This window comes from Schistocerca piceifrons, chromosome 2 (genome assembly GCF_021461385.2).
Source record: "Schistocerca piceifrons isolate TAMUIC-IGC-003096 chromosome 2, iqSchPice1.1, whole genome shotgun sequence".
NCBI classification, from domain to species: domain Eukaryota; kingdom Metazoa; phylum Arthropoda; class Insecta; order Orthoptera; family Acrididae; genus Schistocerca; species Schistocerca piceifrons.
Window position 1 is genome coordinate 654,577,965 of NC_060139.1, and position 27,924 is coordinate 654,605,888.

At 42.4% G+C, this 27,924-nt stretch overlaps 1 protein-coding gene across 1 annotated transcript; it reads left to right on the forward strand.

The window, feature by feature from the left end:
• Nucleotides 1-1,223: 1,223 nt before the first annotated feature.
• On the forward strand, nt 1,224-25,276 carry LOC124777264. Its single transcript, XM_047252594.1, has 3 exons — nt 1,224-1,424; nt 15,185-15,343; nt 24,703-25,276. Exons 1-3 carry the CDS (start codon nt 1,239-1,241, stop codon nt 24,904-24,906), a joined length of 549 nt encoding a protein of 182 aa, XP_047108550.1. The 5' UTR covers nt 1,224-1,238; the 3' UTR covers nt 24,907-25,276.
• Nucleotides 25,277-27,924: the final 2,648 nt, after the last annotated feature.

Consider the following 27,924-nt stretch of genomic DNA (forward strand, 5'->3'; position numbering starts at 1 on the left):
CATGAACTAATTCTATAGGAATTTATTATCCTGGAAATTCAAGCCTCAGTGCGCATTTTATAAACTCTGAATGTATATGCCTGTATGAAAAGACTGATCAAAAAAAGTCTGAACCTTGTAGCAGCAACTGCAGACATAAGTAGATTGGAAACAATATGAAGTGATGTATTTCTCTTGCCAACGGGGTATACAGTTCAGGCAGGTAATGAATGTGTTCTCGTGCATTTACGTAATATGAAATACGGCCCAATATAAGGTCGAACGGTACAGGAACAATGCGTTTGCTCTGACAGCATCCCCTGGCGACATGTACCTCCAACATGGCAATGCCCCCACCAGACACCTTTCGAACTGAGTCTGAAAGGCCAGACTACGTCTCCTTGGACTCCAGTGTCCTTCTGTTGTCCTCCAGCCACCTGAGTGAAGTCATCCGAATATAAACAAGTTGAGAAAATTTGGGGCACCACTGACGTGAGTTACATGTTGCACAAAGCTCTGACAAATGTCCGTGAGTTGAGGCTGGCGTTTTAACTCTCATCGATAACGATGGCTCTGCAACGGTTTCGTTGTCTGACGAAGTCGATACAACTACCGTCGGATAAATACAATACTGCAGCGCCCGAGTTGTTAAGAAGTGCGATGTCCTTTGGACATGAGAGGAACACTGATCGTAGTTCTTAACACGGACTCTGCAATATCGCATGAACTTCATGATTTAGTGGGCCAGTGGCGTATGATAGGATGCGAGAGCGTTCGTCAAACAGGCTATTAAGCAGGCGGTCATTATGTTCTGGTTTATCAATGCAAATAAAAGTGCGGCACTTCTGGCAACCGTAGCAAGCGAAACTTCCAGCGACGTAACGGAAGCTCCGAAGCACGGCCAAAAGGAATCCGAAGAAGGCACAATCGTACAGCAGAAGCAGCTTTCCCAGCAGCACAGTCAAGATAAGAACCAGCTACGTGGATCGCCAAGCTTCGCTACCAGAGGGCATACTTGGAAGAGAAAAATAAGGAAGAGGTAGGTGAATGGGATATGGGATAAGGATTTGCGGAAACCACGAGAAATCTAAATTTGGATGGCCGGGAGTGCTTTTGAATAGATGTCCTCCCGAATACGAGTCCAGTGTTTCGAGAGTGCGCGACCTCCTCAGATGGTACCTGGAGCTGGGCAGGAATCGCGATTGGACAACGGCGCCGTGCCGGCTACGCCGCTTCCTGGTTGACGCTGGGCTAGCGACATGGCGGAAGCGGCCCGGCTATCGCCGCCTGCAGACGTACGGCGACCAGTCTCCAGTCAGTCTCAGCTACAGCTTGGGTACGGGCGCTGCCACTCGCACAGCTGCAGTACGCAACTCATACACAACTCACACCTCGCCATGGGTCTGGTCTCCAAGCTGAGGATTGGCCTCAAGCTCTTCGAGCTAGTAAGTACACGTCGCTGGCTGCCCGATCTGGCGTGCCCACTTGACACAGTGGTTATTTTTGTTGTTGTTGCTGTTGTAGCTACTTGCTACACGAACCAGATGCTATTGCGTAGTATGCAAAACGTGTCAGTAAGTTAATTTAGATACGGCTACAGGCTGGTCATTTACATTGTAGTCCTTACGTGAATATGGCTATGGAAAGTATGGAAGATAGGATATCAGGTACTGGTTGAAGAAAAACTGTGAGGGCGAGCTGCCATCTTGCGGAAACTTTCTTTCAGGAGTGCTAGTTCTGCAAGGTTCGCAGGAGAGCTTCTGTTACGTTTGGAAGGTAGGAGACGAGGTACTGGCAGAAGTAAAGCTGTGAGGACGGGGCGTTAGTCGTGCTTGGGTATCTCAGTTGGCTGAACACTTACCCGCGAAAGGCAAAGGTCCCGAGTTCGAGTCTCTGTCCGACACAGTTTTAATCTGCCTGGAAGTTTCAACAAATTTTTACTTATATTGCATTTTTTCAACGTCAGTCTGACAAGAGAGTATTAAAACAGCCCAAAACAACCGGTTTCTGAAAACGATTTTCGATTTTTATACATGTTATTTCCTGTAATAAACGCAGAAATCGACTCTCCCAGTTTCAGGATACACATAATCAAAATACTAAACTAAATAGGGAAATAAAAAGAAAACTTATTCCGTCGATCGTTCGCTACTTGTCTCGAAAAGTGGCTGAATACTACCAAAAAAAAAATCATCAGTATTCTCCTATTGATCGTAATTTTTTGAAACTCTGCTCAAAAATCATGTCATAATAGAATGGCTCTGAGCACTATGGGACTCAACATCTTAAGTCATAAGTCCCCTAGAACTTAGAACTACTTAAACCTAACTAACCTAAGGACATCACACACAACCATGCCCGAGGCAGGATTCGAACCTGCGACCGTAGCAGTCCCGCGGTTCCGGACTGCAGCGCCAGAACCGCACGGCCACCGCGGCCGGCATGTCATAATAGAGGATCATATCACAATTTGGGCACTTGGAGCAGTCGGTGCTGAAGGGTGAAAACTGAGGTTGAAGAACTATTTTTTTTAATTTGTGCGTTTTCGCGGGGTACAAGCTGATAAAGGCATATTACGTAGACAGAAGCAAAATGTCACCTACTTTCAGCCGGCTGGGGTGGCCGAGCGGTTCTAGGCGCTGCAGTCTGGAAACGCGCGACCGCTACGGTCGCAGGTTCGAATCCTGCCTCGGGCATGGATGTGTGTGATGTCCTTAGGTTAGTTACGTTTAACTAGTTCTAAGTTCTAGGGGACTAATGACCTCAGAAGTTGAGTCCCACAATGCTCAGAGCCATTTGAACCAACGCTGTACCAACTCTAATGCAATGTGTCTGTTGCACGTCCCTGTAGGCATTGCTATTAAAATAACACTGATCGCTTTTCCTATTTTCTATAAAAACACAATATTTTAAAGCAATGGAAATTTTACGATTAAAAATAACTTTTATTCTTTAAAGAAGGTTTACTCAAAACCAAAAATTACAGCACTTCTGCTATGGCTGATTGATATTTCGGATTTTTACCCGGTTATTCGAAAAAATTAAAAAAAGCACCTGTTATAAACGAGACCAAATATAGAAAAATACCGCCTATTTAAAACTAAAACACTGGTATCGGTTTTAACCGGTCGGTTCTTCCCTCCCTATCCGGCGTACAGTTTTAATCGGCCACGAAGTTTCGAATCAGCGCACGCTTGACTGTAGAGTGAAAATTCATTCTGGATCTGCTGGGAAAACAAACACGAGTCAGTAACGAGCAGTACTGAATGCGATCTTGACGGGAAAGAGTAGTGTGCGTCTTATTGCTATCACCAGTAAGTACCGTGAGTGAAAAGAACCAGATAGTATCCCAACAAGACACACGACGCATACTATCGGCATTTACTCTGTTCTGCAGATATTTACGATCCAATTGAAAAAAATTGTTCAAATGGCTCTGAGCACTAAGGGACTGAACAGCTGAGGTCATCAGTCCCCTAGAACTTAGAACTACTTAAACCTATCTAACCTAAGGACGTCACGCACGATTCGAATCTGCGACGTAGCGGTCGCGCGGTTCCAGACTGAAGCGCCTAGAACCGCTCGGCCACTCCGGCCGGCGATCCAATTCAGATACAACGAAAAATGTGGGTAAAAAAATCGAACTAAATGCAATTGTTCTGAAACGTGCCACAGGCGATTACGGGACCTTATAACAAAATACTGTGAAACTGCCCTCAACAATATGTGGAAGTAGATACATCAAAACAAGTTTTGCATCACCTCGGTTCAGAGAGTTCCGGAACCTGTACAGAAAATTGGAATAGAGATCAACATAAACATCATTTCCGGCCTTTTTATTGCTCACGAAAACCACACATTGCATGTTGTACCGCCATACGGCGAGACCTTCAGAAGTGGTGGTTCAGATTCCTGTACACACGGGTACCTCTAATACCCAGTAGCACGTCCTTTTGTGTTGGTGCATGCCTATAGTCGTCGTGGCATACTATCCACAATTTCATGAAGACACTGTTGGTCCTCAATGGCGATTCGACGTAGATCCCTCATAGTGGCTGGGTGGTCACGTCGTCCATAAACAGCCAATTTTCAATCCATACCAAGCATGTTCGGCAGGTTTCATGTCTGGAGAACATGCTGACCACTCTAGTCGAGCGATGTCGGTATCCTGAAGGAAGTCATTCACAAAATGTTCACGATGGGGGCGCAAACTGTCGTCCATGAAGACGAATGCCTCGCCAGTATGCTGCCGATATGATTGCAACTATGGCATTCACGTATCGTACAGCCGTTATGGCGCCTTCCATGACCACCACCAGCAGCGTACGTCGGCCCCACATAATGCCACTCCAAAACAGCAGGGAGCCTCCACCTTGCTGCACTCGCTGGACAGTGTGCCTAAAGCGTTCAGTCTGATCGGGTTGCCTCCAAACACGTCTCCGACGATTGTTTGGTTGAAGGCATATGCGACACTCATCGGTGAAGAGAACGCGATGCCAATCCTGAGCGATCCATTCGTCATGTTGTTGGGCCCATCCGTACCGCGCTGCATGGTGTCGAGGTTGCAAGGATGGACCTGGCCATGGACGTAGGGAGTGAAGCCTATTGCGCACAGTTTGAGTAGTAATACGACGTCCTGTGGCTGCACGAAAAGCATTATTCAACATGGTGGCGTTACTGTTAGGCTTCCTCCGAGCCATAATCGTAAGGCAGGGGTCATCCACTGTAGTAGTGACCCTTGGATGGCGTGAGCGAGGCATGTCATCGACAGTTGCTGTCTCTCTGTATCTCCTCCATGTCCGAACAATATCGCTTTGGCTCACTTCGAGATGCCTGGACACTTCCCTTGTTGAGGGCCCTTCCTGGCACAAAGTAACAATGCGGACGCGATCGAACCGCGGAATTGACCGTCTAGGCATGGCTGAACTACAGACAACAGGAGCCGTGTACCTTCTTCGTGGTGGAATGACTGGAGCTGATCGGCTGTCGGACCCCCTCTGCCTAATAGGAGCTGCTCGTGCATGGTTGTTTACATCTTTGGGCGGGTTTAGTGACATCTCTGAACAGTCAAAGGGACTGTGTCCATGATAAGTATCCATAGTCAACGTCTGTTTTCGGGAGTTCTGGGATCCGGGGTGACGCAAAAGTGTTTTTAATGTGTGTGTGTGTGTGTGTGTGTGTGTGTGTGTGTGTGTGTGTGTGTGTGTGTAGGCTGCTACTACTTCCTCCTCTACTTAGCGTTAGTCCCTTCTAGTACGAGGTCCGCCGTACTCAAGATTTCGACTTTCAGATGTATCTACCTTATGCGGCCGGTTGCTGGTCCTGTCGCTGTAGCCGTCAGTTACCTACAGGAAGGAAGTCGTGTGCATTGTGTAAACTTTGTTCTGTGCGTGATGGATTGGTCTTATTTTAACTATCTGAGTCGTATTTTGTGAGGTGGATATTGAGGAACAGCCCAGGATTTGCTTAAACGAGCGTGGGAAACCACCTGAAAACCAGATTTAGCCTCGTCAGTGCATTAGCAGCGGTGGTTAGTAAACCGCCAGGATTCGATCTTGGTTCTCCGCATCTGCATATCTCATGAGGAAGGGCGCTGCGCGTTACGCTGTAAGAGCAAGATAGTATCAGTCTGTCCACAATTAAATTAGTCATCAGATGCATACTAGTTTAATTTGTTGTTGAAAATTATTTTTATTAACCTGTTAAAACCAGTCCGATTACCGGTTAAATGAGCAAAGATTTTTATTGCTTCGAACATCAGCCTGCGTCACTGTGTGGTGTAGATCACTTTTCTGCCAATAATAAATTGTATAAATATTTCCGTTGTCTGTGGTATGCAACTGACGGTTGGCAACAAACTTTGTTTTGGAAGAATGCTACTGTAAGACAGTAGCTAGCATGACACGCTGACTAATTAGTCAGAGAATGGACGACAAGCTTAACTTCTGGAAAGATGCTGAACCAAGTTCGTAATTTTAATTACACTGATAACCTTGGGGCAGAAAAATAACTGTGAGGATGAGAAGAGGGGAGTCGACCAAAAAAGGAGAGAGCAGCTTCACTTTAACTGTCACGTAAAAATTGCGAAATGGCCGAAAACCACGCTGAGCGGGCTGCTTTGATTTTATAATTCACCACACTTCTCGCCCACGTTTCACTGCAGGCACTGAGGCAGATAATTTTATGTGTGGCACACCTTAATATGCACACACAGCAGGGCGTTGCTTGTTTCTTCTATGCATCGAGCAGTTTTCCCTCAAACACGTCACAAGCTTTACGACCTGATGTTCTCTGCACGGTCGTAACTGCACCACTAAGTGGACTACGCCTGTCCGTATAGACTAACAGTTTCGCGTCCACCCATCCACACTGCAAAACACCTTATCTGGAGCCCAAGGGAAAAGCATTAGCGACTTGCTCTTGCGACATGTACTTGGACGTACTACCCAACCTAAATGTAAAGGACTTTTAATAGCTGTAGTTGTCATGTTGTTCAGCACACTGTCCTCGGTCACTAACAGAAATATGTGCACTTATACCCGTTACACCTTGTATAAATAATTTTAGCGCCCTTCCCAGGGGTACTAAATGCACTTTATTATGGTCTTCATATCTCAGTAGGTGAAAACTGGAGAGCATTAAATTTACAGCGATATATTCACCACTTGAGATGCTGTGAGTTGGCTGAAACATTGTTTCGCTTTTATGAAACGTAGGGTATAATCAAAGTGTGGCTAGTATCGACATTACGTGGAACGGCTTGCACTTTAACTCAGGAGCTGACTGCATACTCCACATCAATAAAGGCGAGATTAGTTCTGGATTATACGATGTACTGAAGAACAGCAATGGATGCACGCTTGTGTGTGTGTGTGTGTGTGTGTGTGTGTGTGTGTGTGTGTGTGTGTGTGTGTTTAAGAGAAGGAGAGGACGTAGCTTACTCTGGACAAGTACCGTGCAGGTAGTGAGATGACGGATGATGGCTAATTTATGGAAACCTGATGGGGATGGTTCCTTTGACAGGACACGGCCGATTTCCTTCCCCATCCTTCCCTAATCTGATAGGACCGATGACACAGCTGTTTGGTCCCTTCCCCCAAATCAATAAATAAATCAATAAATAAATCAATCAATCAACCAACCAACCAACCTGACGGTATAATTTCATATTAAACAGAAAAAGCTTATACTTTGTAAGATCTATTTTCCAATCGCAGCAATCAGCCTATTATTAAAATCCTTTAGAACTCCTACTGTGCAATAAACAATTAATTACTATAAGTATATCAGCAGCATTTAAGCCTTTGAAAGGAAATAGATTGTTAATCAACTACATGAAAGGAATACCTGAAAAAGGATTATTTCCATTTCATTATGTCACATCATACTTTGAGCTGGAATGTAATTATGTATGGCCTTAATTTTCTGTATACAGTGGTATATCTCGTAATGAAATATAGACTGTTTCGAGAGATGCACGCGAACATTTATATCTGGCTGCTTAACGCGTATTGTGACTGGGAACAATTCTTCTTCGAACAGTTTACATGTCACGCTGATAGTACTTGTACGTCATGAGATTTATTGATTCTCACAGTGTCTTCGGAAAAGGAACTATGGTCTTCCCGTTTCCACCCATTACGTGGTTCTGTATGACGCGCACGGTATAATGCTTTGTAATGAATCACTGCGGTTCCCGTTCTAGAGCGCGTTCTTTTCTGCGAAGACAGTGACAGCAAAAGGAAGAGACGTTTTGACATCACATTTGATTTTGCGCAACATCGCAGCCACGCGAGGTGACAACAGGAAACCAACATCCGGGCCATCCTACCAACGACAACTGCTGTCGTCAGGAGCAACCGAAAAAAAAGCAAATATCCTTCTTCTGGCGTAGTCTGAAAACGTTAAATTTGAATGTGGATGGTACTCGATAGGAACAGGTTGTCACCTAAAACAATTCTAGGCAGGAACGAAAGCAACATAGAGCGCGACATCCCGGTGACGTCATTACGCAGGGCTACGAGGTCAGTCGGGTAGGTTTGGGGGAAGGAATTCACCGTGGCAACGTTCAAGGAACCATGCCAGAATTTTCCTGAAGAATTTAGCGCAATAACTGAATCTGAATGAGAATTTATTACTTGCTGTTACAAATTAACCCTGCAATCTTGTTAGCTAATGCAGATTGTGTAACACAATCGCTGATTGTCGCAAACATTGAAAACGACGCGTTCATAAAATAACAACACAGTGTTGAATGTACAGGCTACAGCGAGAATAATCTGTCTTAAACCCGTCGGCACACGGGACGGGGCAGCTACAACGTTAACCTGTGCGTAGACGGGATGTCTAACGTCCCGAGACGCAGCGCCGTCGGCACACGGCACAAGCTGGGTCACGTGATTTTCTGCTCTCAGAGCTCTGCAGCGGAGTTGTCGGCCTTATTTGGCTCACTAACAATACAATCCGCGCAAGAAAACGGGCGCGCCTAAAATTCCGACGTTGGCTCCATTAAAACGCACATTTGCTCCCTTGTGTCCGCATCAGTGAGGACATCAGCTTGTAAAAGCTCAACAAATCTAACAAACTCACTCCTGACAGAACGCACATATATTTATATAACATGAAAAATTAAAGATGCTATTCCTATTAATTTCTTAAGAAAGTTCCACAACCTTTTGGAAAACATGAAGATAAAGAAGAAAATTACATACAACAGGACTCCAACCCTATACCGACCTAATCTCTGAAATGTAAGATAGTGTGTGTAAACACTATCCAAGGTTGTAGCTTCATTACAAGACGCTTTGGGTTTTATCATATAGTCTCCTACAAGCTTTAATCGCCGATATGTTATTAATTTACATTTAGTTATAACAAATCCTAACAAGAACGACACATTTTTTCATGAATCTTTAACGTGCCGTCGCCTTAAAATGGCTTAGTCTGATAACACGCGACTTACTGCACAACATTTACTAAATACTTTTATTACAACAAATCGTACCAATAACGACTCTTTTTTCCAGACATTCAGTATGCTGGCGCTTAGAAATAGCGTACATTCAAGGGGTGTTCAAATGTTTCAAATGGCTCTAAGCACTATGGGACTCAACATCTGAGGTCATCAGCCCCCTAGAACTTAGAACTACTTAAACCTAACTAACCTAAGGACATCACACACATACCTGCTCAAGGCAGGATTCGAACCTGCGACTGTAGTAGCAGCGCGGTTCCGGACTGAAGCACCTAGAACATCTCGGCTACAGCGGCCGCCTTCATGTGGTGTAATGTATCACATAAAACGTACCAAAGATGGGCTTTTATTGAACGAGACAAGGACAATATGGCGTCTCGCTTTCTGCGCATCGCAAGCTTTCTGCTTGTGACTCAGGGAGCGTTCATGCTTCCTGTTGGGTTATACATTACGCGACACGCCGCTGAAATATCGCAGAACTTCTTTTACGCTTCAAGTGACGAGATGGCCCCTCAACGTGAAATGGCAGGAAGTGACGTCATAAGAATCGTAGAGCGCTACGTCGACGTCAGTTAACTCGTCCCGTGTGCCAACGGTTTAAGAACGCACAGCCCTACTCCTCTACGGGCCATATTATGTAGCAATTACAATCTGTAATTCCCGAAGTAACTCGTCATCTGGTCCTCAATGCCTATACTTAATTAACTAAAAACAACCAAATTCTAACAACTTCCTTACACCTACCACTGCACTGCTATAATGAGACTACTATTCACGCACTCCATTCCGTGTTAACATATCCCGTCCATCGGAAGCCTCGCACATGAAATTGTTTACTATCTGTGACAACGATAATAGGCCAATCGATTCGGCTCGTATTCACTAAGTGCACAACCTAACATTACAGACTACGTTATTTAGGCTCAACACCTCCCCCTTTCTGAGAAAACTACCCCTGAAGTTTAGGATGCATAGTCGACTGAGAGTTGCTAGTATAGGTAGATTATTGAAAACTGCATTTCTCATCGACATATATGGGTCTGCAAACGCATATTTTCCAAGAAGTTGATGAAAAATTTTTTTTGAACCTGTGTCTGATTACCAGTTGCATTCTGCACTTTTTTTCTTGTATTTTTTTCCGCTTCGAAACTGGTAGGAAAAGAGGATTAACGTAAGTAAACCCACAAGCAGGCAGGCAAGCAAATTTCTCAAATGACTAGGATTAGCAACGAATTAAAATATTAAGCCTCGTCGTATGAAGCATTTGTCTAACGACTGGAACTCACGATATCCAGTGTTTTATGGCGCCATATGATAGGTTCATTTATTTGGACAAAAGTGTATGTTCGTTTGTTTTGATAAAAGCGTTTGGGGCCTGAAGATAGCAAAATGAATGGTCGAAGCTGGTTGCTTTCAGAATAAAATAAAATATCTTAAAATATACGGCTGTTGGTGAAGTTTATTGACATTGAAAAAAAAATCATTCATGTCATCAGTTAACCTAATGAACGGGAATCGCGTATGCGATATGTCTTTGGATCATGTAAAAATTTTTTTGTGTGTCATTGTATTTTAAAAGAGGTGGGGACCGAAAACTAGCCCAGCATTTTCTTCGAAGGACGTGGAAAACCGCCTAAAAACACTGTGAGGCTGAAACCTGTGCGCAGGAACAACGGTCGTTAAACCGCCGCGCTGATTCGAACCGGGACCGGCTCACCTCGCTGTCTCACATGCAAACATATTGCGCGTTCAGCACTACAAGCGCAAGTATTTCTGGTGATTTTTGCTATACAGCAGACGCGATTATAATGAAAAGTGAGTCCGCCCCGGTAGCTGAGTGGTCAGCGTGACAGACTGTTAATCCTAAGGGCCCGGGTTCGATTCCCGGCTGGGTCGGAGATTTTCTCCGCTCAGGGACTGGGTGTTGTGTTGTCCTAATCATCATCATTTCATCACCATCGACGCGCAGGTCGCCGAAGTGGCGTCAAATCGAAAGACCTGCACTAGGCGAACGGTCTACCCGACGGGAGGCCCTAGCCACACGACATTTCCATTTTATTTCCATGAAAAGTGCGGTATTTCTTGTTCAAACAGCAGAAGTTGTAGGGTGAGGACCGAAGACTGTAACTGATAATGGAACGTAGCTGTACGTTAGAAATGCCTGGCTCGTGTCTGCAACAAGAAAGCATACATGATAGTGAAGCCTAACTCATCGTAGGGGAAAATTACGGAAAATTACGAACTTGGTACTTTAACAGTATTTGCTGTAATAATTTTAGTATTGTTATAGTAGAAAAAATGGAAAATTTACACGGGTGTGCTGAAAAGTAATGTTCCAGAATTTTTATGTGAAAACTCTTAGCTTTTTAAATGTAAACAAACAATATTAACATTCCACATCTTTATTTTTCATGGCTACATGTTTAGAGCCCTCTGCCGCTAGAGGGCTGTGAGTTGTAGCGTGTAACATGGCGGTGTGTAATGTAACTATGTAGGTGCGTGAGAAACAGCGTGCTGTAATCAAGTTTCGAATTCAAAGAGTTCGTCCACACATGGAGTACCCACTCCTTCAGCAAGGCAGTGTCAGACCACACCCAAGCGCTGCGACATCTGCAACAATACTACACCTTGGGTTCAGTCATCCATCCTCCTCCTCACAGTCTCGACTTGGCCCTATCCGATTTTCATCTACAAGGGCTTCACTTTGATAGTGACAAAGAAGTGCAAGCGGAGGTGGGGTTGTGGCCACGTCAACAAAGTCAAACTTCCTACAGTGACGGTATCAACAACCTGCTGTTTCGTTGGAAGAAATGTGTTCATACCCAGAATGACTGTTAAGAAATAAATATGTAGACATCAAGAATGAAGATGTAGAATGTAAATAAGGTATTATTTTATTCATAGCTGTAATCTTAAGCAACTGATAACAACATTCATACCATTATTAAAGAGGCCTTTGATTCCACTAATTCTCTCAATCCTCCCAAAGACCCTGCTAGATTACTAAGCATCAGTCCTAAAACACCACCCTTATGGTCACAAGTTAAGATTCATAAAAAATTGGCCTGTTTGTCTAGTCGTTAATGGAATTGTTAGCCCTGGATACTTCGTGTCCAAGAAATTACTGGTTCTTTTCGAGAAATACTATACACACACAACATCATTCTCTGTGAAGAAAAGGGATTATTAACCTAAAAAATTTCCCTTTTGCTACTAGTCATATATTCGCACCTTTTGATATTAAAATCTCTGCACTGACATCCGTATAGATAAAACTATATTATTACTGAAGACAATTTCACTAAGTAAAAGAAACTAAATTCAAATGAAATTAAAGAATTTAATGATTTTTGAGAATCGTTCAAAGCACAACTACTTCAGTTTCGATGGGCAGCTATATCAACAAGGGGACAGCCTTTCTATGGGGAACTGCCCTCTTGGATTTCAAGCTGACATCTCCATTAACGTCTCTGAAAAGCATTTTTTAAATTCCAACAACACTTTAGCAAATAACATTTATTTCTACAGATGATATGTCGATAATACCATTATTGTATTAACGAGAGGTGTGGAGTACGTGAAACTGCTTAGTGAGTCATCAACTGCTAAAATTAAATTTACATATGAAACAGAAAATCAACATAATGAACTTCTGGACCTGAGACTACGTTTAGTACATGATAAAATTAACCTTGACTTTTACAGGAAACCGAACACAACAGAGAATTTCATACATGGTTAATATTGTTACCCCTTTAAGCACAAATTGGCGTTTTTTCACGCTATAATCGACCGTATTATTGAGGTGCCCCTTATTCGTTCCAACATTGCTGCAGAAGTTAGTAATTTTATGCGTGTAGCGATCGAAAACGGAAATCAAGCAAGACTCATGTAAATATTTTATAAAAATAAAAACAGCAAATTAAAACGACCTTACTGTTAAAAAATATGCTACAATACCATTTCTAGGTTACATTTCATATAGTATAGCTAATTTGTTCACAAAAATATGACATCAACGTGTTCTTTAGCAACAATAATGGCAACAAGTTGCTCTCTATAAATAATGAGAAATCTCCAACTGTCAAATTTCTCAAACCTGGGGTATACAAAATACATATGTCCGAGTATTTATATATGTTTCATTATTAGTTATTCATAATACAATTTCAATTATCTGAACAATAGAAAATAATCTTTCACATTATCACTACTTCTGCTGCACAGCAAAAATCACCATAAATAATTCTGATTGTGATGTGATCTGGCGTGTTGGACAAGAGGACTACATATTCCTTTGCCGAGCTAGAAATGTCCAGTCCAGTGGTGCAAAATAATGAACTTGCTTCTATTCATGAGAGGAAGCAGGAGGGAGAGGGGGGGGGGGGGATGGCATATGGCAGGAAACGGCGCCTTCCTTCCTGTTTCAGCTCTGCCTTTTTCTTGGCGCACGTCTTTCGAAACGTCGTCCCGAAATGTCGGTTGTTGTTGGCAAACACATCACACACCTGTGAAACACAGAACCGTCATAGATGATCTAAATGTATTTGCAAGACCATTATCTGAGTGTGAAGGGCAACAATGCTCCCTGGAATTGTTGGTTGTTAACCTTCGGGAAATGTCTTTACTATGTGGCAATACGGCATTGGTAACAATCACATCACTCAGGTTTATTAGAATGTGATGTACGCCTCCAATACCAAGCGGTCAGTTTTTAACATCCGGGTTACAATCCGCTACTATTTATAGTTTTCCCTAGGTGGGAAGACTGGAACGGAGTTCGCAAGTGTTTGACCTTGTAGCTCGTGGACGTAATTCTCTTATTTTTTGGAATAGTTTACGATTTTTAAAAGTGGAGTAAATCACGTTGCTGGAGACAAAAAACGTGTACTCGCATGGCTGTGAAGATTAATGGTCTAATCCCTCCTGTAGTAATAATACTGTGATCCCATGCGCGCCGAACTCGACATTCGCGCCAAGGTGTGTCAGGTCATCTTTACTAATTTCCTAGATGTTTGTCTAATTTCTTGAAAATGTATGATTCTTTAAAAAATATATTACAATGAGCTTAGAGCATTCTGAGACACAGGAATGTTTGTACACAAATGATTGAAGACAGTCGCAGAAGGGATCGACGAGTAATTAACTTACATTTTATAAATGACTGCATTCTGAGAGACGGTTTGCACGAAAGCTATCTCTGAATGTGCGTATTTTCCTGCAGCAGTAAGTACCGGGTGGTTGTAATTAAAGTGTAAGGAAGATACTGACGGAGGTCCAATGTGCTGTAATTATCATATGGCAGCGACACTTGATAGATATGCTGATGCATCAATGTAGAACCTATTTACGCGGAAAAAAATTGTTCTAATTTGGGCCACCGGGTGCAAATCTTGGGCTGTACAGCATCTCGTCGGCGTCTTCGGTGCTCATATCGAACAAAATGTGTAAGGGGGCGATTAATAATAAAATCAACATTATGCCTTTCTCACTTGCCTGATCTTTTCTGCCGAAGTCCAGTTCCTAAGCAATTACATATGGAAATGGACACTAACAGTCTCGGCCATAAAAAACCTGTATTTTTTGGTAACCGGTTTCGGTCAGTTTCTGATGATCTTCAGGTCTCACATATGATAATCTGAAGATGGTAAAAAACTGATCGAAACCGGTTACCGTGAAATAAAGTTTTTTGCGGTCGACACTGTTTGTGTTCATTACTGAAGTATTTTTTTGCCAGACCGTTGTTCTCCAAGAGAAATTCTCTCAAAAATTACATATGGAAACATTTCTGTACGCCTTTCTTGCATTCACGCCGTCAGATATGCACCTGGTGGCCAAAAACTGGAACTCGTTTTCTTCCAGCGTAAATCGGTTCCACATTAATGCACTGGAATATCTACCAAAATTCGCTGCCATACGGCAGTTATGGCCCACAGTGGAGCTCTGGGAGTAGCTGCACTTTAATTATAACCGCCCAGTATATTGCCTTTCGCTTTATTACAAATCATTATAATCTGTCATTGTTTATAGTTCATGCTGACGTAACATGTGATTGAATAAGACGTAGTGTAGTTGCTATACTCAACTGCAAAGCTGAAAGATAGGCATCCCTCGCTGTTCTGTAGATGATACCAGCCTACTGTTTCACGAGGATTTTCTGACACTCGTGGAAGGTACCGTTATATTTGTTTTTAGTATCGATAAACAGGTTTCGTGTGTTGCATGTTGCAGGCGCTGGCGTGCGCGTGCATTGGCACATTCACCGAAACTCAGCTACACACGGTGCTGGACGTGTACATACTGGAGATCACCACATACAGCGGCTACGTCATCATCATGAGCGGCTTCCTCATCGGCTACATGACAGGCGAGCGCATACCTCCCAAGATGGTGAGTCCTCATGCGGGGAGGTCAACGCAACGGGGGCGCCTTGATATTTCAAAAATTGTTCAGTACACACGCGGCAAGGCTTACTGTAACTGATAAGTAAGCTAAGTTACTAGTATTTTACCGTACGTTCAAGACCCTTTCTGTCGGACAGCTTCAGTCACCTTAGTCTGCGGTCACAGTGGCACGTACATCGACAGATTCCTCCTCCGATCGACATCGGCCGAAGACGGCCAATCTTCTAAATTAGTACACCAGTACGTACCTTTATTTATATATACGTTACGAGTGGTACTGTAGCTCTGTTCCTGTCAAAGATATACTTTGGTTTTCTCGAAGGCATCGATAGATGTCTCTGCTGTCAAGGTATCGTCACAATCTATCGTCGTGACTCCGGCAGCCATTCTAGCAGACGAATTACAGTAGCAGCTCGTTATATATTCGGTTGATTCATTCACAGCAAATATGTTTTTTCTTTCTTTGGAAGTGACAACCTGTCCACTTCATACTCGTTATTTACACAGTGGTATGTGTTACGAAAAGTACTTAAGGAGAAGCTGTCCCGCTGTTAAAAATAAATGTGCTAGCTGTGTGACGTATGTTCTAATTTGTGCGAAAAATTACAGTTCACTTCCATAAAAGTAAACTTCTTGCTTTGTTGTTTAAAGTAAGTGAAATAACGAGGGAAAACACCAGCAGAAATATGCCAGTGCCAACACCAGAATATATATTCGTCTGCTTACATTCTTTACTTGAAGATGTTCTTGTTTGACAATAAGTTTCCTAAAATAGTTAGCTTGGAAATTTTCTTTTATGCTTATCGGCGGCTGATTGTGAGACTAAGTCACCTTTTAATTCTTTCTCCGTTGCGTCAGTCTTGTCTACGTTTTTTTATTTGAATGGTAGTTTGTTTTTACCGGATGATCAACATGTTTTCAATATTCACCCAAATTTCCGTCTCCCATGCTTAATTTGTAAATTATTGAGAGTGACAAGTCCCCAAAGCTCTAAGAAACGTGAATCTGATTAATAAAATCTTTACCGATGGCAGGGCGCAAATCTTAGCTTTCCTATTCCAATACCACCTCTTTCCCCCAAACCGGAGAGTTTACACATTACACCAGAGTGACGATATGCAACTTACTATTTTGTTCTGTGCCATCCTCTCTTGAAAACTTCGAACGGCAATAACTCATTATCAGACATTTCATATCAATAAATTGTACCTTATGCGAGAGATCCTCAAAATGCTAGTGTTTTGAAACAGCATTCATTTGTAAAACGTAAGTTATAATGTGGTTATAATATGAAATACTTAAAATACGAGCTTGACGAAATCCAGTATGGTCTCCCGCAGGTGCTTTAGCTAGACTACATCTTCGAAAGGAGTGCAGCCATAGTACATCTTTGAAAGGACCACAGCGACAGTGCCGTGTAATGTGTATGAAAATAAAGGCATGTGTACAGCAGTACGTGCCTGGTCACAGTGCCGTGTAATGTGTATGAAAATAAAGGCATGTGTACAGCAGTACGTGCCTGGTCACAATGCAACCGATGTAATCGCCCGATCGTATAACTTCGAACGTCGGTCAGTGAAATTCAAATCTGTTTTCGATCAAATCGGCTGACGTTCCCACACGCAAAACATGGACTGTGAGATATTTTAAATTTGTTACATGAAATGAAGAGTTTGTGGGATCCTGAGGATGGGAGATGGAATTAACAGCGACTTATCTCGGAACCTATGCTCTGAAATCGCTGCTTTATTGGAAACCATAAGTTTCGGACAACTTAAAAATTTAATAATAATTCATTGAATGTTAGCTTATATTACATTGTGCATGTTCTGTGGCTGTTTAGCCATTTCAGCCACATGTCTGTACTTAAAACTAAGCATGCCATGCAGGCAAAGCTAGTATCGGAAATTTTAGGCCTAGATTATAATCCCAAAAAAACGTGTGATCAAGTGAGAAAGGTGGTGTAAGTCAATTTCGATGCTTAAAGTTACTACAGAGGATCTTATTTCGGTTATGGCAAGTGGGCACTGTCTACGAGTTATTATTACTGCTTAGTTGCGTTTTTAGGTCATTAGGTAGTGATTCTACTACATGTGACGGTTTGCAAATTTGGTGCGTGTTTGTGTGTTTCCGCTTTTCAGTGCTTTGTGTGTTCAGAAAATCTTATTCCAAAATTTATATTTGTCTCTCGCACATGTCCTAAATTACAGCCAATGAAAGTTAAACTACATATGTCTGTTTTGGTGAGTTTATCTGAAACTGCAGAAAGTTTGTAATCTTGATTTCCCGTGTCACCACGAATCACCTCTTGTTTGTTTACCTGGTTATTCCAATAACTGAGGAATGAGTATACAGTACTCGCCACGTTCTTTTCGAGACAGATATGTTTCAGTAGATTCGTAACCTCTAACTCCCCTTAAAAACTGACGAAGATGATCGAACGCACTGCGACCAAGCTGTCGGCTGATGTTATGGGGCGACCTCTCTGATATTGGGACAACATAGAAAAGCGCCAAAAAAATGTTCAAATGTGTGTTAAATCTTATGGGACTTAACTGCTAAGGTCATCAGTCCCTAAGCTTACACACTACATAACCTAAATTATCCTAAGGACACACACACACACCCATGCCCGAGGGAGGACTCGAACCTACGCCGGGACCAGCCGCAGTCCATGACTGCAGCGCCTTTAGACCGCTCGGCTAATCCCGCGCGGCTGAAAAGCGTCGATGTGTAATAATTGTAAGGATCTAGTTCTGGTCCCACAGTGGTTTATCACTCGCAATCAAGCAACAGAAACTGCCACCAATTGTGGTAGCCAGTATCACAACGGAAATGGCCTTGTAACCGCGAAGTTTTTCATTTGCCGTTATCATGAACAGTCTGATAACGATAAAGCTGTGATCACTTATCAGTATATCCTGCGGAATTGAATAATACTGCTTACTCATGGCTCCGGCGATTTTGCTTAAACGAAGAAGAAATATTGATTTAAGAACTAGATGCATTAGTATTTCACTAGCTTAAAAGCTACTGCGATAATACTGGGACAACGTGAGATTTTGTCAGCCTGATGCAGTTTTGATATTAATGGAATTTCATTTTTGTTATGTTGGTACATGCAGCACAATAACTTAAGGCACATTTCAACTTGATTTGCGGAATATTTTTCTTTGCGCGACTTTTAAATATATCGTTTTGTATACGCCACATGCAAATCGATGAACTACAATATCTTACCGCCATAAAAATTATTTTATCTGGCCAGTTTAGACCCAATGCAATGTTTCCCAGTGTTGAGATACACCTGCAGTGAGACTGCTCCTTTATTTTTAATAGTAAAGTGGTGGGCAGCAGAATAGCGAAGACAACGTATGCGCACTTTTCCTGGGGTCGAACTGCTGTGTATGAATAGTGGATCTAACAAACGCTGAACGCAAGAAGCAAAATTGCAGTATGTTGAAACCGATATTCCTCACCATCACTCGATTTCATCTTCCGGGATGCACAAAGGATACTTATAATAAACAGATCACGTGGCAAAGGGTACAACAGTAACTTACGAGTACTGCGCTAATTATTTGGAGCAACTAGATGAAAAAATTTGATAAGAGGCGAGAATTGCAAAAGGAAAAGGCTCTTATTTCATCATGACAACACAGCTGCAAATCAAAATCGAGTCAATAGTTTGAAAACAGTGTCATGTGAAATACGAGCCGCTGGAAAATTGGCAGCACTCGTCAGATTTGGCGCCAACTGACTTCCACCTCTTATCATACACTAAGAAAAATTGTAGCTTGAAAATATTTTGAGATCAATGGAGTTCGGTGTGGGGCGGCGATGGGGTGAGTGGATTGCTGTGGCCTGTTGTGGTATTGTGAACCAACGTGAGCTACGGCGGGGACGAAGCCTCTCCGTCGTTTCTAGGTGCCCGGTTCAACACACACACACACACACACACACACACACACACACACACACACACACACACGCGCACACGCACACACACACACACTACTCGCGTTAAATTACATTTACGTTCTGCATTAGGAGAACTACGGCGTCTACGCACTTGTCCAAAAAAGAAAAAGTAGGGAAGCCACTCGTTCAGTGCCGAATGGGAATTGCCTCACTTTCGTGTTGTTTAGAGGCCATGCAAAGGGCTTGATATACCATCGCACTGTTATAAGCTAGAAAAACTTCTACTGGAACGTCATTACACACCAGCCATACAGACGATACAATGGTGTTTTTTTCCTGACGACGATTGTTGCACGTTAGCTGAACTGAAGGGAATAAAACTGAATTAAGCATAAGGAGAGTGGTGTCAAAATCTATTATTTCTGACATTACAAATTATTTGAATTCGTTAAGTGTCTTAATGCAAAGGGAGAATCATTTGATAACAGATGTGGCGGACAAGACTGATGCCACAAACAAAAATTAATCCTGTGGAAAATTCGTCTTCAAGTTTATAACATGAATCATTTTCCATAACTCAAGGCAGTCATTTGTGGATCAGATATGACTGAACAAGTTTCAGTAATTGCGACATCTCATCACAAGTTCTCAAAGAGACTGCATGACATTGCACGATCGAATGTGGATTTCGATTTATTTGTCAGACCACTTTCGCTTTTCGCTACTGATGTACCTCGTTATTTCAAATGGCTCTAAGCACTATGGGACTTAACATCTGAGGTCATCAGTCCCCTAGACTTAGAACTACTTAAGCCCAACTAGCCTAAGGACATCACACACATCCATGCCCGAAGCTCGATTCGAACCTGCGACCGCAGCAGCCGCGTAGTTTCGAACTGAATCGCCCAGAACCGCTCGGCCACCGCGGCCGGCCTCTTCGTAATTTCTGACACGGTGTGATAGATTTACGGTGTAATGTTGGCCAGGCCTGATCTAATGGATAGTAGTTGAGTTAGTGTGAAGTCTAATTCTCTTCTTAGCTCATCAGCTGCCACTACACTTTCATTCCATCACACTACAATCCTTTTCACAGCAGTAATCAATACAGACAGTTGGTCAAGCTTTTCAATAGATTTTTCCTATCCGCAAAACATGATATACGACTTCTTTCAAACGCTGATTCTACTCGTTTAACCATAACTGCTCCTGAATCACTAACCACTACCCATATTTCCTGCTACTGAAGCCCCACCCCCTTCATTACAAGTCTGTAATCACATGTTCAAAACATAATCTGTCACTCTGTTAATTCTTAGATATCAAGAGTAGCCGTTTCCCTTTTATTGCTTTCAAAATAATGAACGGTAATTCCGAGAACACTTTTACGTTCTGTTGTGTCTGTCAAAATATCTGTCAAGAGTGTTAAATTGTCCACGTCCTGAATTTTATTTTAGAAATAGTTCCAAGTAACTTCTATTTTGTTTTCCAGCATCCTCTTGCAAGTATGTCTTGACGGCACTTTGCAGGAACGTACAATGACTTTCAGCAAACCTAAAAATCCTTCATTTTCAACAATTTGAAAAGGTTGTTCATCGTAACAATTCATGTACAAAATTGCTTTACACAAGCGTACACCTTCCGTCCCAGCTTGTGATGCATATTCTGAGACATGCCAAAAACTTGAATTTCATATTGACTGAAGAGAATTTTTAGGCAATGCATCTGAAGTACTGAAAGGCATCAGTCAATCCGTCTCCCATATAATTGTGGTGATTTTGCCTTATCAATTTCGGCAGAGTATCTTTTCGTCCGCCTGCTTTTGCTAGTATTTTTCATCCTCATATTTTCCATGGCAGGGACGAAAATAGCGCTGGGAACCTGAATTCCTGTGTCTTTATTCTCACCTTAACATTGAATTACTAAATCCTAGTAAAATTTACGATATTAGTTGGTATCTGTACACATGAGCGCCACGTGCTCTTGAGTATCTTCATGGCAAACATTGTTGTTAACAATGACTGAACTATTTATTGCCAGGCTACAGTTGTTTGCTGGCACCTGTGCTCTCGTCATAAATACTGCGAATGTCTACTAATGGTGTGCCTGTTTCTAATAGTCGGCATGTTCCTTTTATCCCTTAGAATTTATCTTCGAGTGACATCTTTGGTGTAATATCAAGCAGTCACATAGAAGCGAGTTAGTTTGTATCACATCGGCCCTCTGCAGTGTTAATCTCGTGTTTTGCTACTGAAATCAGCACAATACGGATGGTGCTGACCTTGATTTAGACAGTAACATAATGCACGATTTGCTTGAAGAAGCTGATAAAAATACAGGCAATGGATAATTTAGTGAAGAAGAAGATAATGTTGAGTGTACAGATGACAGTGACGCAGAGCCAGACCCTGAAGCAGCAATGACGAAAACGAGGAATCTGAAAAAGCAAATTTGGGTGACCGGGATGACCGAGCTAGGTCGCGATCAGATTGATGTAATAGTGTCTAAAGCAGAAAAGACTCTGTCACTTTGTGTGGAAAATACTTTCGGAGTTATAATAATTTGTAAATAGTGCAAACACAAATTATGACTTCTTTTCCGATAACATTCTAAGGAATGAAATTAACACAGGATATTTTGTACTTATTTTGTATCTAACATACCACTGGAGATGAAAATAATAATAATAATAATAATAATTACATGACTTATAAATTGTGAGTTCCAAATTCAAATAGCTCTGAGCACTATGCGACTTAACATCTGAGGTCATCAGTCCCCTAAAACTTAGAACTACTTAAACCTAACTAACCTAAGGACATCACATACATCCATGCCCGAGGCAGGAGTCGAACCTGCGACCGCAGCTGTCGCGCAGTTCTGGACTGAAGGGCCTAGAACCGCTCGGCCACCGCGGCCGGCTTGTGAGTTCGTTCGTATAAAAGTTGGAATAGTCAGATTTACGGTGCCTTGGTGGCAGTGTAGCATTTTCCCTCAAAGCTCTAGGGCTAGTTCCAACTGACAGCAAGAACAACATGTGCGTTTTATCACCTGTCCCAAACATGGATGCTTGTTCACTCGGAATGAATGTGATCGTAATAATAAATGTATGCAACTCGGCAAACTCAGGTTGAAGCCCTTGGTTTAGTTTTGCAGTAGCATCCTGGGAAGGTGACTGAACATATTTTCGAAGCCTTTTGCGGTGGCATCAAGTCGGCGCTACTCTGTGCCGCCCGTCTCCCGGCGTGGCGCCACGCGCTTGGTCGTTCCGTGTCCTAGTGCTGCGACGCCAAGCAGTCTTGGTTGGTTAACATGCCCTCATCAAGTTTCGTCGCTCTGTCTATGCAGAGGTGAGGGAGCTGAAGTTTTAAAGAGAATTTGTTGGGGTGAGGAGGAGAGCAGTCGCAGCACGCAATCGCTGCTCCGTGATCTAGTTAGCAGTTTTTTTGAATGGGAATTAGACCGATTTCGAGTTACGTCTCTCCGTAACGATGCGTATTGTAGGCCCTCTGCTGTTCCTAATCTATGTACATGATTTACGAGACAATCTGAGCAGCCGTCTAAGGTTGTTTGCAGCTGATGCTATCGTTCATCATCTAGTAAAATTATCAGAAGATCAAAACCAACTGCAAAACGATTTAGATAAGATGGTGTAAAAGTTGGCAACTGACCATAAGTAATGGAAAACTGTGAAGTCATCCACATGATGATACAAGGAATCCGTTAAACTTCGGTTATACGATAAATCAGTCAAATCTAAAGGCCGTAAATTCAACTAAATACCCAAGAATTACAATTACGAATATCTGAAACTGGAAAGCATCCACAGAAAATGTTGTGGGGAAGGCGAACCAAAGACTGCATTTTACTGGCAGAACACTTAGAAGATGCAACATAATTACTAAAGAGATCGCCTAGATAATGCTTGTCCATCCTCTTTTGGAGTGTTGCTGCGAGGTGTTGGATCCTTACCAGATACGATAACCAGAGTACATCGAGAAAGTTCAAAGAAGAACAGCAGCTTTTGTACTACCGAGCACTTGGAGAGAAAGTATCACGAACATGATACAGGATTTGGGATGGAAATCATTTAAGTAAAGGCGTTTCTCATTGCGGCGGGATCTTGTCACGAAATTTCTGTCGCCAACTTCCTCCTCCGAATGTGAAAATATTTAGTTGCCGAGCTACATAGAAAGAAACGATCATCACAATAAAATATGGGAAATCAAAGCTCGCACGGTGAGATATAGGTGTTCGTCGCTTCCGGGCGCTTTTCGAGAGCAGAATAAGAGAGAATTATTGTGAAGGTGGTTCGATGAATCCTCCGTCAGGCACTTAAGGGTGGTTTCCAAGTAGCCATGTAGACTTTTTCAAAACCGTTTTTACAGTTCAGATGAAACCGAATTCCGTGTTTGATACGTTACGAAGCATTTCAGGCAAACTATGCGCAGTTGATTAACATGTATCTTTTCGCTGTGAGTCACGAACTAGCTTTGGTGATTCAGTTACGAGGGGGGATCAAATATAAACTGGATTTTTGTTCCTGAACATCCACAGTCGGTAGGACTGGCCCCTGCGCTTCTGCTATGCTTAGGCGGGACCGTTAGAAGTGAGGAGAGCGTGCTGTTGGGATGACTGTTCAGTATAATCTCAAAACTAACACATACTCGTTGCTGTCCAAACTTTTAACTGAACGTAACTAATACCAAGTCTCAATAGCAAGCTAGCCTACTCGGTAGTAGAAGCGATATTTCCAGGCCGTCTGCTCTTGAAGAAAATGGGGCGAAATCGAGACGGCACTCCCTAAGCTCCACAGCGTCGGCCAGAGGGCGCTCTGGTCGGCGTAGTTAGTCTTCTCTCGTAGTGCCAACTTAACGAGAGCGTGCACCTACGTTGTGGCATTGTCACTATCGATGCCACACTGTATTGACGCCAAGATCCATGATAGACCTGGAAAGCCTGCAGTAGCTTATTATCATCACTTTCAACAATCATATTAGATGCAGATGACGGCACGAACAGAAAATAATGCGGATTCGCTGCTAAATGTCATGTTAATGGATAATGGGCATGTTTCGATTGATGGAAGTGTAAACAACATGTGTACAAATATTATAACCTCACTGTACAAACGATGGGTTTATGAAGTGCCACCTCTTGCGGATACGCGGAAAACTTTTTTTTTTTTTAAATAAACGAAAATCCTTCTTTGTCGTTCTGTGGAATCCTCGACGAGCTTCTGCTAATCTCTACGTTTAACTGTTTTTTTTTTTTTTTACTTTTTTGTCCTTTTGAGATCCGCTGGAGCTTCACCTGTATTACCATTATTTGTCTGTGACTTGTTTGATAGTGCATTTTTTTTGTCAGCACAGTGTCTTTGTTGACTACTGTGCTTGTGCGGTTGTAAGCGGCTGCTGTGTGCCTCAGGACCTGCTGCTAACGGCCGTGGGCGGCGTGCTGTTCGTGGTTTCGGGCAGTCTACGCATCCACGGCACCACCTTCAAGCCTGACTACTACAAGCCCGAGAGCCTGTCCAACACCTGCGGCGCCCTCGCCATCGTCAACGGCTTCTTCTTCGCCGCAGACGCGCTCGCTTGGTTCCGCGATGTCAACGAGTACAGCCCGCACTGAGCGAGCGAGAGCGCGCGCGATCTTCCTCTCCCCCCCCCCCTCTTCTCCCCACTCCTTCTTACTAGTGACTGTTACAAACTTCCATCTATGTTGTTGGAAATATACAATAAAGAAATGACAATCTGTTGTAATGTACCGCAGAGTTACTGTCCCCTGATTTACTCTCCAATATTCCATACAAAATTTTACGACTAGTGCACAAGCTGACTCTCAAGAAACTATTCGATTTTGTACTCTTACAATCAAAACCCAGAAATAAAGAACACATGCTGTTATTTTATGCAATTTTGTCAAATAAAAACATGGTTGGAGACCGTGGTTGTTATTGTATGAAATAAATTGTTCATGGTGTATAGCAACCAGCCACAAATTGGTTTTATGTTACTTTATTTAAAAAGTACAGTTATCGCTTTCGAATTTTTCACATTTCAGCATCACACTGTTTTTTCATGCTTTCATCAAAAAAATTATACATTATTTTCCTGTGGGTTGCCGTGAAATGTCCAACTGTCGTTTTCTTGCAATGAAGAACATTCTCAAGGATGTTCGTATTTTCACCATCACACACTTTGCACTGAATTGTAAACCACTTTCGTTCGGTTACAAAACGAATTTCCAATTTGCACCACACGTTTTGCTTTACAACATACGAAAACAAATACACAGTTTACAAATTACTCTGTTATTTACATTAACATTTACAAAGAATAAACTTAAAATTTTTGGACGTTCGCAACATTCAGACGGCATCAGCGCAGTAATAATATCAATCGGACCCTCAATACTTCAATTTTTAGTTGTCTAAGAAAGATAATATGCAGTCATTTCGTGGTCGAAGCTCTTTCCTCGGCTGCGTTTGCTTCCTAATACGTAATAAGGAAATATGGCTCTGCCTTGAGCAACAATAATTTTTCTTGTTTTACTTCCCATACATGTTTCGGACAAAAACCCACTGAACATGAAGCAGCTTCTCCAAAACTTGTGTGGGTAGTAAAACAAGAAAAATTGTGATTGTTCAAGGCTCAAGCACACTTCCTTGTTACGTGTAATGGACAATGATTTATTTTCAGAAATTGGAAAGACAATTATTTTAAAAATCTGCCTGCTGAGTCTCTCACAGAAACTATACATATAAGCGTCGATGGATGTCTAGGTACGCGTAATGCACAGACTACATCAGAGAGTTTTGTCAGGACTGGCTCTCCCAAGGCCATCAGTAGTTCTAATGGAATGTTGTCTACTCAAGGGGCCTTCTTTCGACTCAGCATCTGGTGAGCAAGATGTATGAGACAGGCGAAATACCCTCAGACTTCAAGAAGAATATAATAATTCCAATCCCAAAGAAAGCAGGTGTTGACAGATGTGAAAATTACCGAACTATCACTTTAACAAGTTACTGCTGCAAAATACTAACGCGAATTCTTTACAGACGAATGGAAAAATTGGTAGAAGCCGACCTCGGGGAAGATCAGTTTGGATTCCGTAGAAATATTGGAACACATGAGGCAATACTGACCTTACGACTTATCTTAGAAGAAAGATTAAGGAAAGGCAAAGCTACGTTTCTAGCATTTGTAGACTTAGAGAAAGCTTTTGACAATGTTGATTGGAATACTCTCTTTCAAACTCTAAAGGTGGCAGGGGTAAAATACAGGGAGCGAAAGGCTATTTACAATTTGTACAGAAACCAGATGGCGGTTATAAGAGTCGAGGGGCATGAAAGGGAAGCAGTGGTTGGGAAGGGAGTGAGACAGGGTTGTAGCCTCTCCCCGATGTTATTCAATCTGTATATTGAGCAAGCAGTAAAGGAAACAAAAGAAAAATTTGGAGTAGGTATTAAAATCCATGGAGAAGAAATAAAAACTTTGAGGTTCGCCGATGACATTGTAATTCTATCAGAGACAGCAAAGGACTTGGAAGAGCAGTTGAACGGAATGGACAGTGTCTTGAAAGGAGGGTATAAGATGAACATCAACAAAAGCAAAACGAGGATAATGGAATGTAGTCGAATTAAGTCGGGTGATGCTGAGGGAATTAGATTAGGAAATGAGGCACTTAAAGTAGTAAAGGAGTTTTGCTGTTTGGGGAGCAAAATAACTGATGATGGTCGAAGTAGAGAAGATATAAAATGTAGACTGGCAATGGCAAGGAAAGCGTTTCTGAAGAAGAGAAATTTGTTAACATCGAGTATGGATTTAAGTGTCAGGAAGTCGTTTCTGAAAGTATTTGTATGGAGTGTAGCCATGTATGGAAATGAAACGTGGACGATAAATAGTTTGGACAAGAAGATAATAGAAGCTTTGAAAATGTGGTGCTACAGAAGAATGCTGAAGTTAGATGGGTAGATCACATAACTAATGATGAAGTATTAAATAGAATTGGGGAGAAGAGGAGCATGTGGCACAACTTGACAAAAAGAAGGGACCAGTTAGTAGGACATGTTCTGAGGCATCAAGGGATCACAAATTTAGCACTGGAGGGCAGCGTGGAGGGTAAAAATCGTAGAGGGAGACCAAGAGATGAATACATTAAGCAGATTCAGAAGGATGTCGGTTGCAGTAAGTACTGGGAGATGAAGAAGCTTGCACAGGATAGAGTAGCATGGAGAGCTGCATCAAACCAGTCTCAGGACTGAAGCCCACAACAACAACTACAACAACAACATCAGAGAGAGAGGAAGGAAAAAAAAAACTTTAATTAATTCTGGCTGATATAGGTATGGTACGTTGGATGGCCCATCAATGTTTCCCCCCGTTAACGCGGAGAGGAGTACTGCCATTTTGCAGAATATTATGCTGCCTTAACAATCGTTTAGTTGCGTCCCACAAGCGAATTCTGAGTAACAACCAAACGCAGAGCTGTCTTAATCCTACAGTTGCACCGGAGAATGTTTCGATACACTATACTGTACGTAACACTCTTGTCGTTCTGCGCTGCAGTTCGTTATCATGGCGTAACAGATATCCATGTGATAAGCGACAATGTACGCAGCATAGTGAGAAACGTCTTAGGTTACAT